At 44.2% G+C, this 15,196-nt stretch overlaps 1 protein-coding gene across 1 annotated transcript; it reads left to right on the top strand.

Annotated features, from left to right (window-relative positions):
* Nucleotides 1-1,633: 1,633 nt before the first annotated feature.
* rab32a (RAB32a, member RAS oncogene family) lies at nt 1,634-15,104 on the top strand. The gene is made up of 3 exons (XM_047014503.1): nt 1,634-2,033; nt 8,950-9,227; nt 13,717-15,104. The coding sequence occupies exons 1-3, from the start codon at nt 1,820-1,822 to the stop codon at nt 13,864-13,866; spliced, it is 642 nt and encodes a 213-aa protein (XP_046870459.1). The 5' UTR covers nt 1,634-1,819; the 3' UTR covers nt 13,867-15,104.
* The last annotated feature ends 92 nt before the right edge of the window (nt 15,105-15,196 follow it).

Genomic DNA, 15,196 nt, shown 5'->3' with positions numbered 1-15,196 from the left:
AGCCAAACTGCTGTGCATAAGAATTACTGGGGCTTGTTTAGTGATTTGGAAAAGATGAAGGGCCCAAGCTGATTGAGGACCACAGCCCACAATGCATTGCGTGCTTGGACCAATCAGCTTTGCACAAGCTCTAAATACCGTACCTGTATTACAGTTCAGGTCACGTGAGTAGCAGGCACACCCCCCCCCCCCCCCATATTATTTTTTTCCCCTTTTGCTGAGACTTAGACATCAATAAGATACGCTCACCTTTGCTTTCACCTCTTTCCCATCTATACTACTGGCCTCTTTGCTATTTATACATACAGTGTAATCTGCCAGAAAGAGAAATTAAGTTGTTTTAAGATAAAGAGTGCAGTACATTGAGGTTACTTATTAATCAACTGTCGATGCAGTATTACAGAATGTGTGTCTGAGTTTACTGTAAACCCACTTTGTGTTCAGTTGGCACCATTGGATATTTGCGCTGTATGGATCCTGGTGTTCCAATCCAAGTTGTTTCCAGATATCTGCATTCATGTTTACATTATGTAGCTGCTCTCTCCAGATACTGATCACACCTCTTCTTGAGCGTGGAGTGACGTGGGCTTGATTGTAGGCAACGGTAATATTGTTTACCACATTCACATACAAATACTATGCCCCATGGGGTATGCTGGGTTAGCATGGGCTGCTAAGAGGATGAGGCTCTGTTTTGCATACAGTATGTGAATGATTTTTTTTTGGGGGGGGGGGGGGTGTTGCTGTTTCATTGTACTGGGACTATACTTGTAAAAGTTCTCAAAGTTTGTAATATTGTTGAACCATCTCTTGTTTTTTTCACATGGATGGTATGTTTGTAATATCAGTAAATGTTTATATTTAGAATGTGAAACAAATATTTATACGTTTTGAAACGGTCTTACAGATATGCTTGTGACAGAGCTGTGTGTTGACATTGATTTGGGTAACTTTTCAGATACAATCATAAAGTCATCCGTATTCTCTTTTAAATATTCAGTTGTAAAGATAAACCAATGGGTAGTTGCTTCTTGTGACGCGATTATGAGCTTCAATCTGCTTAGATCTTGTATTATAAATTGCAGTTGTATCAGTTTTCTTGATCTCAAGTTTCTTAGTACTTTAATAATAAGAATGCAACTTTCCAAAGTACAAAACATGAATATACAGTCCATATAGTATTATATTGTAATTGTCATTACAAAAATGTTATTTAGTATATTAGTGTAAATTGTTTCAAGACTATAATCTTTATGTAAAGTAATTCAACAAGTCACCAGTTTTACACTGTCAACGCTAGAATGAGATAGGTCTACTGTAGGCTACATGTTTTGGCAAGCTGAACAATGCTGTAAAATAAAAAAAACATTTTATAGTAAGATTACATTCGATTCCACGAGTCCATGCTGTAACGATTAAAATAATGCATTGGACTGCGTCTGCGTGAATAGAAACAATAGTATTTCGATTGTGTCGATTTTTATATTGAACCATATTCAATGTGTTTGACTTACAAATACAATACAGTCAGCCCGAGTGTGCCAGTTCTACTCGAGGGAAAAGAATGACCATGGGTAAAATGTTTTGTAAATGTGAAAGGATTGTCTGAAAACTACAGTAGGCCTATAAACCAACATATTTCCGGGTCCTATGACTTATCAGGTGGTTTGGTAAGTAGGAGGAGGAAGGAAAGCTAGAGCACTATTACAGCTCTTTAGCCCATTTTCAAAACCGTCAGACTGTTTCCAACATCTGTGAAGAAAAAAGGAAGTACAGGACTTAGAAAGTTGACAAATTGCAACTGCGGCAATTTCACACCATGGCGGGAGGGTCGGTATCGGAGTGTAAGGAATACTTATTCAAAGTGCTGGTGATTGGGGAATTAGGCGTGGGAAAGACCAGCATCATTAAACGTTACGTCCATCAGCTTTTCTCCCAGCACTACAGAGCCACTATCGGGGTTGACTTTGCGCTCAAAGTTATCAACTGGGACAGCAAAACATTGGTGAGGTTACAGCTATGGGATATCGCAGGTAAGATGATGTTCTTCCTTGTTGTATAATTTAGAATAATGAAAACTGTTTGAATGTTTTAGTTATGTTCACACTTGTTCTGTGAAACAGATTATTCGTATTTTAACATTTGCTTATGTGCGGTGACAGCGCAGTAGCCCAAAGGCAATTGCCTTGAAATTCACAGGCGCTCGTGAAACCATGAGCGATCTCCCTTGAGGCTACTGTAAATAGTGACTTTGGGTTTTCCATAAGAACATTTCTGAAAAGCCTACAAATAACCCTTTCACTATAAGTGCAGGTAGCCTATTCCAGACAGACGGGAAATATTGAACTTTAGTTATTCCGTTTTTGTTTTGTTGTTTTCCAGTTATGATTACATTAGTGAACATAATTGCCAACGGAATGTAGGTCATGTTATGGGCTGGTAGCTCGGGCGCCCGTCCCGTGCGCAGAAACTCATGACGAGATAGTCGCAGTCACTGAAATCCTGCTTCAATCCTGCAGTTGGCAACGCATTCCGAGAAGATTAATGGCAGCAGAAACTTCAATATACCAAACGTTCACTTAAAGAGTCTTTCTCCTATCTGTTAATTGAATGGCATGTAGGTGTGAATACCTTGTCTAAAGTGGGATGAAGTTTCTGAAATAATACGTTAGGCTAAACCACTTGATAAACCAAGATAAGTTTTCACTCCATAGGGTTTGGAGTAGTAATGTATGAATGCTTTATTAAAACTTCACATCAAAGACCTGTCAAAACTAAACATAGGCCCACGTTAGGTAAAACACACATACTTTAATAGGTTTGGCGCATACCTGGCCCGTATGAGTCAGCAAAATATTCTACAGTACAGAGTGTACTGTAAAAGTATGATGCATTACCGCAGGTAGAGTTAAGTGTTTTTACAGTAACAGCAGTCTCATGCGCCTCAATGGTGTGTACGATGGTGAGCTACTCCTTTCCTAAAAGCGCCTTCTCAATGTTGATATTCCAGTGCTTTTAGTTGTATTTCTTCTTGCGTGAGATTTAACAGGAACAAAAAGTAAAGTGTGTTCGTGGGTCTGTGTCTGCCCAAGAGATATTTAGAATGCGTCAAATGTGTTTTCGGTGTGTGGTTGTGATTGTATTTGTTTGTGTATTGTTCAATGCTCTGAAATGGTTGTTTGGTATTGGGGATGAAGCAGGCCTCATCATTCCTCACTCATACATCACACTGTGTCAGAACCAATACATAGCCCTGGCTCGTACATCACCCGTTTCTCCTCAGCAAATACTTCTCAGTCTCCCTGCTGTTCAGCACAAAGACTATGCACTGGTGACAGTAATGCAGTCTGCCAATTGGGCTCCCCCAATGAATGGTAATGAGTAATGGTTAAATTGCCATCAGGATGTGTGTCTGCTTTCTGTAGCAGGAAAGCGTGACTTTGTCAGGCTGCCGAGAACCAAACAAGTTAAACATGAGCACCAGTCAGGGGCTGGGGGAGAGGGGGGGAGAGGGGGTGACTTGATGTATGTGTATGTGTACATGTGTGTCATTTATATCTCAGTTGAGATCATACCCCATCTTTACAGGGTTTCATCCTCAGAATAATGCCCTCTCATAAATGTGTGACAATGTGAGATAAAGGCAGACAGGCTGGTGTCTACACAGACAGATAGACAGACACAGGGAGGGTAGACACTGCTGTTTTCCGACTGATACCTCCTTGCGGTGCAACAAGAGAGTGAGGCCGTCAGAACAACCGGCGTGTCTGTCACTTATTCAGATCGGCAATGGGACGGCGTGTGTATTCCTGGCGTGGCGGCGGTTGTGCCTGTGTAGGTCCAGACACTACCGTACGCCACGACGTCCAGGAGGCCTGCCAGCGGAGGCAGCCTGACACAGACGGAGAGCACTCTATCAGAGGGAGCTGTGAGGGTAAATAACACACACACACACACACACACTCCTTTGCTTTCACTGATATCATTCATAGAGACAAGCTGTGAGAGAAAACGCACTTTCAGATATCCCTATCGGATGAGCTCTGGGGTAAAACACACACACATGCACACACACTCAGACGCATCATTCGCACCTACAGTGAGGCCTAGCCTGGAGGTACTCTGAGGATAAAGAGGACTTAGAAAAAGAGTGACAGAGTGAAAGAGAGTGGAGCCCTGAGGTGTGTTTCGCCTCAGGTCATTATGTCCCATCATTAAGTCCTTTAATCGAGCAGAAAAATGTCTCTATGGCTACACTGAGGCTCAACGTTACAGTTGTCTTTACTTTCCAATAATGATTACCATCGGGGGGATGGAATGATAGTAATCAGGGCCTAGTGGAAGATGGATGCCCATTGGAAGTCAGTGTGAAGCCTGGGACTTGCCCGCCCCCTCTGGCCCAGAATAGCTGGCCTCTTCTGGGCTTGTCTGAAGCAAGGACAGGATGATTACCACCATGTTGCTGTGAAGTAAGTAAGCCTGAGCCTTGTGCCAAGGATTTAGAAATTGTGAGAGAATGGCTACTTCACTCATGCACTATGGGGGGTGGCTGAGTGGGGGAAGGATGGAATGGTGAGAAAAAACACTCTGAGGGAGGAAAGCCTAAAGCTAGCTTGGTTTTTACTTAGTTGGAATGAGGGATTGTTTTAGAAAGGTTCTTTGGGACTGTAGTAAGTAGCAAACACTTCCTCATGAGCTGCCCAGTGGAATGTAGGCATGTGGGGGAATCATGAGTTCAGGGGCTTTGTTTCAGGGCCAGGACTGTACTAACGTAAAGCGCTAAAACCATAAATGGTCATGGGTTCCTCCGGTGCCGACGTCTTTCAAGCGTTGTAGAGGCGTTGCGTGGTTTCGCAGCCCAGACGCCTCAGAATAACAGAGAGAGACTGCCGCTGTTGCCTCTGCCGCGTCTGGCTTGGACAGTTTCCATGGTAACCCGCCTGCAGATATCATTATGACCACGACCAGACGAAACTCTGGTTGCTAGGGCTCTGGATGAAGAGCAGTCCCTCTCTCTCTCGCTTTCTCTCTTTCAGTCTATAACAACAAACTCCCACAAGGATTAAGGTGAAAAGAAATGGACGCCCTCACCTTAGTCTGTTTGTGAAGTAAACACCTTCCTCTTCCTACGTAGGAAAACGTGAATGTGCAAAAATTCCCTGCAAAGTTTTCAGTGACCAACATAAATACCTGCTCCTGGAAGACTGAAAGTGAAAGGCAGTGAAGGAGTTTCCTTGGGCTTTCTAGCACCTTTGTGTTTCACTGTTGACCTTGATGATCTTATCATCTTAAAGGCTGATTAAGTCATCGTAAATTCTGCTGCTTCCTTGTCATTCCTGCGAAATGTACCGCCTTAAGTACCAATATGAATAGCTGATGTCCTCTGCTAGAACAAACTAATGAAGTAGTTTAAACCATTTCCTAGCGGTATTAAGCAAGTCAAAACAGACCTCCTGTCCTGTGTCTCATGTAGATTAAGTTAGAAACAGTCTTTGTCTTCTCCAATACAGCACTTATGATTCTCATTTGTCCTCATAAACTAGCTATTGTCCCCTGCCACAAGGTTCTGCTGTGAAATAGAGGTCACCCTTTAAGTCAAGAATCATTTATGTGTTATGCCTGCACCAAGCGTGTGTGTTATTGATCAGTTTAATCGAGCACGGAGAGCCATGCTCACTAGTTTCCCTTGGGGGGGGAAATTTCTACAGACTGAAGACTTCCTCTTCAGAATAGCAAAAGCAGAAAGGCATATTGATCCTAAAATCAGAGTGGCACCCATTGGAGTTTGATATTGACACCCACAAACACACTCGTACACACATGCTTCATAGCATTTCCAAGGCCAGGTACATGTTTTATGTTGCCATCACAATTGAAGTAACTAAAACGGAAATGAGCAAATCTGACATACAGTCGTCATGGTCATATGTGTAGAGTATGTTGCATAACTGGATCCTCCAGCTCACTGTTGAGAATGATAGTCGTGCTCAGAGCACACCTTTGTTTGTACCGTGCTAGTATGTACTAAACCCTGTTTGTAGGTGAGAGAACTGAGGCACAGACAAGGTCTGTTTCTATCATGCGTTTCCTCCACTGTTCACTGCAGAGCAGATGTCAATTAGGAGGTTCTGAAGCTCACAATCACACACCTGGCCTTTCTGGTCTATTTCTTTTCACTATAGCGTCAAGCTAGAAAAAGCTTCATCAAGAGATGGGAAAAAAAACACTTTACTTTGTTTTTCCCCCTCCCAAGCTTTTCACAAAAGCTCCAACATTGCTCTCCTGCTTCTCCTAATCAATAGCTGACATTTGTAAAATATTAGAGAGTGTTTGTTCAGATGATATTTGATAGCCCAATAGCCATTCAAGAGGTTTTGTGGTGTCTAGCCTGCACTTAGACGAGGCTGCCAATTAAAAGCCATTAACATTTTTACATGAAAACCCCCTGAAATAAGCTTCCTCTTTTCTGTTTTAATCTCTGTGCTCTTTCAAAGCCCCCCCCCCCCCTCTCTCTCTCTCTCTCTCTCTCTCTCTCTCTCTCTCTCTCTCTCTCTCTCTCTCTCTCTCTCTCTCTCTCTCTATTTCTCTCTGCTGAGAACCAAGAGGCCTGGAAATTAAAGCCTTTTTTCAATCCATTGGCTCTCTGTCCCAGTGTCCTACTGTGTTGTGCCCCTGGATGATTCACCTGGGGTTAAAGCGACTAAATTTAGACACTCAATTATGAGCAATTACTGGCAGGCCTGTAGGCTCCGCAGTGTATTCAGTCCCTCCCTCACACCCGCTCTGAGTCGCAGTGTCACCAAGCGCCTGGGTAACTATATAATGAAGTGAAACTGCGGGAGGGGTAGCAGCCATCACGGTTCCTCAAACCCCTTTCTTAATTCCGTCTCTTTCACTCTGCCGAACTGAACAGGGATGTGGGTAGAGCACTGAAACCTGAGTTGGTTATCTCTGATTGAATTAAGTGTGGTGCGGAAAGAATGTCACACTTGTGAATAGACAGTTTTGAGGGCAGCCATTTTTAAATGCTGCCGCATGCTGGCAATTTATCGGCCGCTTTCAGACATAATAGTCAGGTTCTTTCTTCGAGTTTACATCGAGAAGTAGCCGTGAGTCAATGGATCTCAGCTGTGCTTGAAATGTCAGTTTACATGATCAGTTCTCTACACCACTGTTGATACTTTAATAGGCTATTCACGGGGCAATGTGTTTAAAAAGTTATTCTTTCACTGTGTGGATTGCCGTGTAAAGGAGTTGGATGTTGTTGAAAAATTGGATCTAGACGTTGGACATTGAATTGATGGAACCTATGAAATCATTCTCAGATACCCAATCAGAGGTCACCACTGCCTCAATCTAAAGATTGAGGCTTCCTCAATGTTCTTCAGATAACCATTCCAGGGAGAGAAGGATGTGTGTATCTGTCAAAGAGCAGTCTGACAAGGGGTGGGGGTGGGGAGATGATCACAGCTCTGTCTGTTCCTGTCAGCTTCAGCTTTGGACCTGTGTTTCTGTCTCCCCGGTGAGGCGGTGGGGCAGGTAGTGTTCAATGGAGCGTAGGGTTTTTCCTCATCTTGCGGAACAGTCAGTCAGTCAGTCTTTCACACACACAGCCTGACACGGCTGAGGACGCCAGGGGCACACAGGGGTCGACGTGTTTCCAGGAAGTGTTGGGATCCAAGGGGCGAAGTCAAGAGGTGCTGATCAGAGAGGTAGGGTGGGGGTTGGGGGGGGGGTGGAGGTGTGACCCCAGACAGGTAAAACGGAGGTAACGTCGTCACGTTGAACTCCCCGACCAAAGATTCACCGCCTCAGAGCACAATCACTTCACGGATGAGGGAACAGAAGAAATCTTCCACATCAACTCAAAAACCTGCTTCCTCTTACAGTTTTTGTCCAGTTCCCTTTTGTGCAAATTCATCTGGGCGTGGTTTATTTGTCTGATTTGTCTCATACGTAGCGGAAGTCCTATTAGCTGTTGTCAGTTATTCTTTATGTTCCACATTCTCCACAGACACATATCCACAACACCAGTCACATCAACAATATCAATATCCAAATCACAAAACCACAAGGGCATTCACCAGGAGACAGTCGGAAGCGATAAGGACAAAAAAAATCTGATCTCTGAAGTGATGTGGCTGTATGAGTAGAGTTTGTCTCAGATTGATAGTGACACCCAGGATCCCACTGGTAATTCCCCTTGCTTTGACTTTGTGAAACATCGACACAGATTTCAGGGCATGAATACAGAGAATGGGTTCATTATCATGGCAGATTTCTTTTGACTTGTCTCTTCGGATTACAGTGATGACAAATTACAGAAAGTGGGTCAAGAAAGCGCGTTCTCGTCATCTTTCTTCAAGTCCTCGAAAAAAACCCTGTTAGCACGCCGTTTTGGGACGGAGATGGAATTAATGTCCGGTCAAGTCTACAGTAAGCCCCAAACTAGGCGATTTTTTGCTTTCCTCCTAAAAACCCCCCTGTGTGATACCATCCTCCCTCATTTCTCGTTCCAAGCCCAATGCTTCAATTCACGAAACAGAGAGATTCTAACTGCATGGGCTCTTCCAAGAAACTCAAATGCGGATCCCGTGAGATATTAACACATGGTTGGTGGACAGAAATGTCCCCAGGCAAAGTAATCAATCACATACACATAATGGCCTTGTTGTGGAATGCTGTGGAACCAGGGCAGATAGATTGATATCTGACGTCGGATGTGTGTGAACCATGTTTGAGATGAAGCAGACGGCTTCTGAGATCATGCCGGCGAGGATAGCTCCCCCTAAAACTCTACCACTATCTGCTTGATCTGGCTTCATACATAATCCTCTAATTGTTTGAACTCTTGCTGCCCTTTTGCGTTCCTCTTTAGTCCATGATCTACTGGAACTGGATCATTGTTCGTGTGTGTGATGAATAGCGGTGTGCCTGCCTCCCCTTCAGGTCAGGAGCGCTTCGGGAACATGACGAGGGTGTACTACAAGGAGGCAGTGGGAGCCTTTGTGGTGTTCGATGTCACGAGGGGCTCCACGTTTGAGGCTGTGTCCAAGTGGAAGCATGACCTAGACAGCAAGGTGAAACTGGCCAATGGCAGCCCTATACCCTCGGTGCTGCTGGCCAATAAGTGTGATCAGAAGAAGGAGAACTCCAACAGCACCTCTCTCATGGACAACTTCTGCAAAGAGACTGGCTTCCTGGGCTGGTTTGAGACCTCTGCCAAGGTGAGTCAGACTCAAGTATGCACTCACAATTACACTCTCACTCACATACACACACACTCACCCAAAATAACATACTTTACTTCCACACAATCACATCTCACATGCATAATAACTTCCACATGTACACTGGCTTGTACACAGGCTTGCGGACACACACAAACACTCAAAAACACATGTTGTGGATTACGTCTGGGCCTAAGGTTTGAGTGTAAAAAAAGGCTTTTGTTTCCTATTTGAACAACCAAACTTCAGTTGCAAACACAAATGCTTTGCTCTTTTCTCTGCTCAGAAGAGTTTTCTGGCACTTACAGTGCAAATCTAAGATGGCTGACCCACCTCACATTGTTCACGGTAAACCGGTACTCAAAAAGGCCCAGTTATAATTAACAGCAGTTTACAGGTTGAAATCATGCTTCACACATGAATGATATACTATGCAGAAAGCTAGTCATTAATCATAAAAGTGGTAAGTGATAAACTGTAACTGTAAACCCATACTTTTAACTAGGTAAATCTGCTAGCGTAATCCTTGTACTGCCAAATCGAATTAGTAGTACTGCGGGTCATAGTACAACATTTACAAGGAAAGTGAGTCTGAAGAAAAGGAACTGCATTTCCCAATATGCCACTTTGAATGCTACTCTGAGACAGCATAATGGCCTGGTGTTGCCAGCATGCGATGATAGTGGTTCTTGTTTTCGTCTCAGTGATAAAACGCTGTCCCGTTTAATGTTTCCTCATCTTAAAAACATTCAGAAGATTTGCCATGTTTACGGGTCCCTCTGCCTGGCAGTAATAGGATTGTATTTGCTGTTATTGGGTTGAGTCTCTCGGGAAACATTGAAAATGTAATTTGTTCTGTTTCAGATCACTGAGCAGCCGAATCATATTTAGGTTCTCTCTCTAGTTTCATAGAGTTTTACTCTCCGGGAATATGTATCCTCTCGAATCAGAACATGACACGTTCACGCGAGCACATGCGGAGAGGAATGTTTAGCAGTCTTTCCTGCTTTGGAAATATGAACATCGGTTAAACTGAGGCCACCAGCAAAAGGCTGGTTGTGGGTTCATTTATGCCCATGTGCGCTTGCTTCTACATGCCTGCAATGCACGTGTACGTGTGCACACTGCATGTGTGTGGGTTTGTGTGTGTATCCACGTTTGCTTGCGACTGACCGCCTTTGTGTGGCAGTTCACCTGGAAGTCTGTAGGTTTCTGCTTGTCCCCTGTCACTGTGATTCCACTGGCCCCACTAGCCCCGAGCCCAGGGGAAATCAGTGTCCTATGCTCCCCTGCATGGCTCCTGTCCTTCCCTGGAAGGATCTCCCACACCTGACAGCCTCTGCACCAGGCCTGGCAACCTCTCTAAGTCAAGCACCCCCATCAGCCTTTAAAAATGTATCTTCTCAAATGATAAAACGCACACACACGCATTTTTGTAAGTGTGTTTGTGTCCAGGGTCTTTACTTTGGGTTAAAGGTGACAGTGACACACACAGCAGAGATCCAGTGACTCCTGGGGAACTCGTTCAGAGACCCCGTGCCACAGTACCTAACAGTGTGGCTCTTCAATTTGGGTGGATTTTGGGATAGACTCAGCCTTTCTTTGTCTAAAACTATTGAGGTGTTGGAACCAGAAAGAACTTAGACAGGCCTGTTGATTTAAGATAGTTTAAGCCCACCCCGTGAAAGCAAAGGAGGCTCCTTGCTATCTTTCTTTTCTATAGGCAAAAATGCTTCCGTGCTGAATAGTGTAGTTCAGTCCTTTGCTCTTCCATCTTCCGTTCTCGTGATACAGTTGGATGCAGCTGAGGATGCCGAGGCAGCATGAGCTGCTGGAATACATCCTGTTTGCTTTCAGGTGTGAGGAGAGAAGTCGCCCTGGGTCATTTCTCAGGGAATAACCTCTGAACCTGTGCTTTATCTCTGTCTCTTGTTAGAACCTTGAGAAATATACTTATCTTTGTGTGTGTGTGTGTGTTGGGGGGAGGGTGGTGGTGTTTGAACTCATGCCCTAACAGTAGTAGTATCAGTTGTATCAGAACGACAAATACTCTACTGCGGGGAGACCTATTCTCAGGCTTCGTTGAATGTGAAATCTTGCTGCTTCTGTATTCCCTTTTTTGCCACCTACAACTGTGTGTGTGTGTGTAACAGAGAGAGAGAGACTGACAGAAGGTTTGCCAGTACCCAGCATGTGCCGAAACATGTTCCTGAGATGAATGTCTCCATTAGGGAATGCAAGTCAGTCTGCCCTCACAATTTCTGGCACCTGGTGTGTGTCCTGCATCTAGTTCAGTGTCTGTGGTATCTCTGTGTCTGGTTCATTGTGTGTATGTACACTTTACATACATTTCCAGAGTAATTATCTAATCTATTTAAGATGAAATTTCCTATTCTAACCAAAAGTTTCCTGTGTACCACTAACACGCCCTACTCCCCTTCCTACACTCTCTCTCTCTCTCTCCTCTCTCTCTCTCTCTCTCTCTCTCTCTCTCTCTCTCTCTCTCTCTCTCTCTCTCTCTCTCTCTCTCTCTCTCCCTCACACTCTCACACTCTCTCTCTCTCCTCTCTCTCTCCTCTCTCTCTCTCTCCTCCTCTCTCTCTCTCTCTCTCTCTCTCTCTCACACTCTCTCTCCCCTCACACTCTCTCTCTCTCTCTCTCTCTCTCTCTCTCTCTCTCTCTCTCTCTCTCTCTCTCTCTCTTTTTCTCTCTTCCTCTCTCTGTTCCCTGTTCCCCCTCTCTCTTCTGTTCATCTGGGACTGTTACTCTTCTCCTGATTTACGAAGGGATGATGTAAAAACACAAAGCTCTCGGGAGCTGATCAACCTGACAACTGATGCAACCCAAACAAAACAGACCCAAAACAACAACCCAAACATGAGGAAGGACAAGATAAGTCACAGACTTATAGAAGTCACACACATACTGTTCACTCACATGCTGTGCACACACACATACACAAGTTTTGCAATATTGTGTTTTGGTGTGTATAGCTTATTTGTGTGTGCATAAATAATGTATACTCTATACACACATGTGTAAGTTCACACACAGCTCATATAAACAATCTTGGTGAATGACAGATTCAGGCTACCGGTATACAGCCTTAATGTAGTCAAACTGTTGAGATATCTCTGTCTCTGTGTACTGTTAGGAGGGTAGCAGGGGTGTATTGGCATGCTAAACATAGTATCTTACGTGAGAGACTGTATGTATGTGTGTCAGTGTGTGCGGGCAGCCATGCGGGCAGAAGGCTGCCTCAAGCTATATCCCCCAGGGAGTCAGGGAGCGGGGAAGACATACAGGTCACGTGACTTCCTGTGACACTTGTGCCTAAGACGTTCTTCAGACAGGCGGTGGGCTGGTTGCATCCCATCATTATTTAATTGTAGTGTACTCTTCTAAACTCCTTTGACCGTGTAAGGTTGTCCAAATAGGCCCTACAAACTGATCACACATCATCAAATATCTAATCAGATTGTGTTTGTGTACAGCTATATTTTCACATGCAATATCACAAAGGGCTTTAGATATGTTATGCTTATAGACTTCAATAATCCCAGACCCAACCCAGAAGAAGACAACACATTTCCCTACACTGGTACTAGTAATAACTAGTAATAACATAACACAACATAGCTAGTAATAACATAACAAAGCCCAGCAGAGTCTTTACCAGGGTCAAATGTTTGAGCCCCCCCCCCCCCCCCCCACCACCTCCCTAACCCACAACCCATCATTTCAGTTCCGTGCCTTTGTTGTCCAGTCACATGCTTTCCCTGGGTTTCAGTATTCCTAAGATGCCCTGGATAGGCCTATCTCTCTGGAGTGGCCCTCAGTCAGTCTTAGTACCCACAGAGACACGTTAATATTCATAACTTCATAACTCCTCCAAAGAAAGGGATGACAGCTTTGTGCTGAACTCCCAGTGAAAGACAAAAGGAGGGATGGGTTTGATTTTACCCAGCTGTTAACTTGGTCTCTTTCGCTTTCTCTCTCTCTCTCTCTCTCTCTCTCTCTCTCTCTCTCTCTCTCTCTCTCTCTCTCTCTCTCTCTCTCTCTCTGTCTCTCTCTGTCTCTCTGTCTCTTTCTCTCTCTCTCTCTCTCTCTTTTTCTCTCTCTCACTCCTACTCTCTTGGATTGTCCCACTCTGAAATATAAAGAGCTACACTGGAGTCATGAAAGAATCATGTGGAGATGGTAGGAGTGTAAATCCTGTTAGTGTGTGAGTGTGAAGGTCTTCTGAGGGCTCCCAGTCTCTTGCTAATGACGGTTGAGGAGGAAACACCTACTTCTACTTAGCGTTGGGGTGAAAATGCCAGGAAAATATCATGGTCTTTGTTCCAGACGGGAAACAGGGAGGCTTCACTCGAGAACTGTCTGAGACTTGAGGCAAAGCACACTTTTCTGCTTGCAGATAGAACCATGGTTAATGTCATCCATTTCTGCATATTTGACCTTGGACCTTTTCTGACCTTTTCCCCAGGACAACATCAACGTGGACGAGGCAGCACGCTTCCTGGTGGAGAACATCCTGCTGAACGATAAAGGGCTACCCTATGAGGAGAGCAACGGAGAACGCATCAAACTGGACCAGGAGACCATAGCTGCTGAGAGCAAGTCTGGATGCTGCTAGCACTAAGCCTTCCCTGGTACCACACCGCCCATCCCCCCTGTGTCTCTCTCCAGAGAAAGAGGGTGCCAGCTTGTGTGCTTGGATGGATCCTCAGTGCCTCCCTCCTCTACCCTCCACACTCCCACACTGAAGTTTATTTACTCATGCCTTTCAGGAAGCTGTATCATAGCATTCTAATGGCCACCCTTATGCCCATGCCAAGAGAAAGGCTAGTCATTGATATGGTACATTATACCTCCCAACCCCCAATACCATGGCCCTTAACCTAATGGTCTTCACCCCATGTCCATTAACCCAGCATCTGTTTAGGCAGAAGGTCTTCACACACCCAACCAACATACTACTGCTGGATCCTAAAACAAACGGCCTGACCTTCAGATGCCCCCCTCCCTAAGCTAAAGTGTGATGCAGTACAACCTCCAGATCAGGGTTAGGGAAAGGGTCAGACAGAGGATACTTGGTTTGACATAGAAACATCCCACATGACCACTTCCTCTATCTCATTTTCTATGTGCCTCTCTCTTTTTCTTCATCGTTTATTGTTTTCTGCCGTCCCTCTACCGCCGTTACGCCTGCCGTTACGCCTGCCGTTACGCTCAGGACCAGTCAAGAGATACAAATATAGGAAGGAAAATATGTTCAAATGACAGGTCTGAAAGTCATCCCTTTCCGATCGTTCAGTCAACCATTCTCACCACTCCAGATGCCACTCAAAATACAAGCTAATTCCACAATATTTTACTCTGTTCTTTATTTATCAAATCGATAATCATTTAGAGGGCGTTACGCACAGTTCAGCTTGAAGAAACTGAAACTTGAAGAAAATGGTGCCAAGTTCTGTTTTTTTGTAATATATCTGAAATAGTGTGAAGAAAATAATGCTCCATGCTCCATTTTTCTTTTTGTAACATGCAGATTTATGTAAGATTTCCAATGATTTCCCAAGCAAAGTATATCATGTGAACACAAAAGGAGAAAAAAAGAAAAAGAGGTTACCATAGAAATGTGTATCTGTGTCTGTGTGTGTCCTCAGTAATGGTACTGAAAAGTACATCTTGAATGTGTACTTATAAAAAGTGTATGAAAGGTGATGAGGTACAAAAGTATCAGTGTAGGATAGGAATTCCACACAAGCTTGAGAAACAGCTTGTGTAAAATTATAATTTTTTAATAGGGCTGGGTCTACAAGTGTACATGTGAAACTACTCGGAGAACAAAAAAATAAATGTTTTAATTGATGTGTCGTGTGATGCTTTTTCTATCTTTATGAGTGAGGCGAATTATGTCTCAGAGGAATGGAGACTACTGTGCGTCATCAGGGGATCCCAGC

Source organism: Hypomesus transpacificus, unplaced genomic scaffold, assembly GCF_021917145.1.
Source record: "Hypomesus transpacificus isolate Combined female unplaced genomic scaffold, fHypTra1 scaffold_253, whole genome shotgun sequence".
Taxonomy (NCBI): Eukaryota; Metazoa; Chordata; class Actinopteri; order Osmeriformes; family Osmeridae; genus Hypomesus; species Hypomesus transpacificus.
Note: the sequence above shows the minus strand (reverse complement) of the source record. Positions and strands in the feature narration are given on the sequence as shown.

Bases quoted from the DNA above. Each gene is read 5' to 3' on its own strand.
- rab32a (XM_047014503.1), top strand. From the start codon at position 1,820: ATGGCGGGAGGGTCGGTATCGGAGTGTAAGGAATACTTATTCAAAGTG. The intron at 2,034-8,949 runs GTAAGATGATGT...CCTCCCCTTCAG, and splicing joins ACAGCTATGGGATATCGCAG to GTCAGGAGCGCTTCGGGAAC. The intron at 9,228-13,716 runs GTGAGTCAGACT...CCTTTTCCCCAG, and splicing joins GGTTTGAGACCTCTGCCAAG to GACAACATCAACGTGGACGA.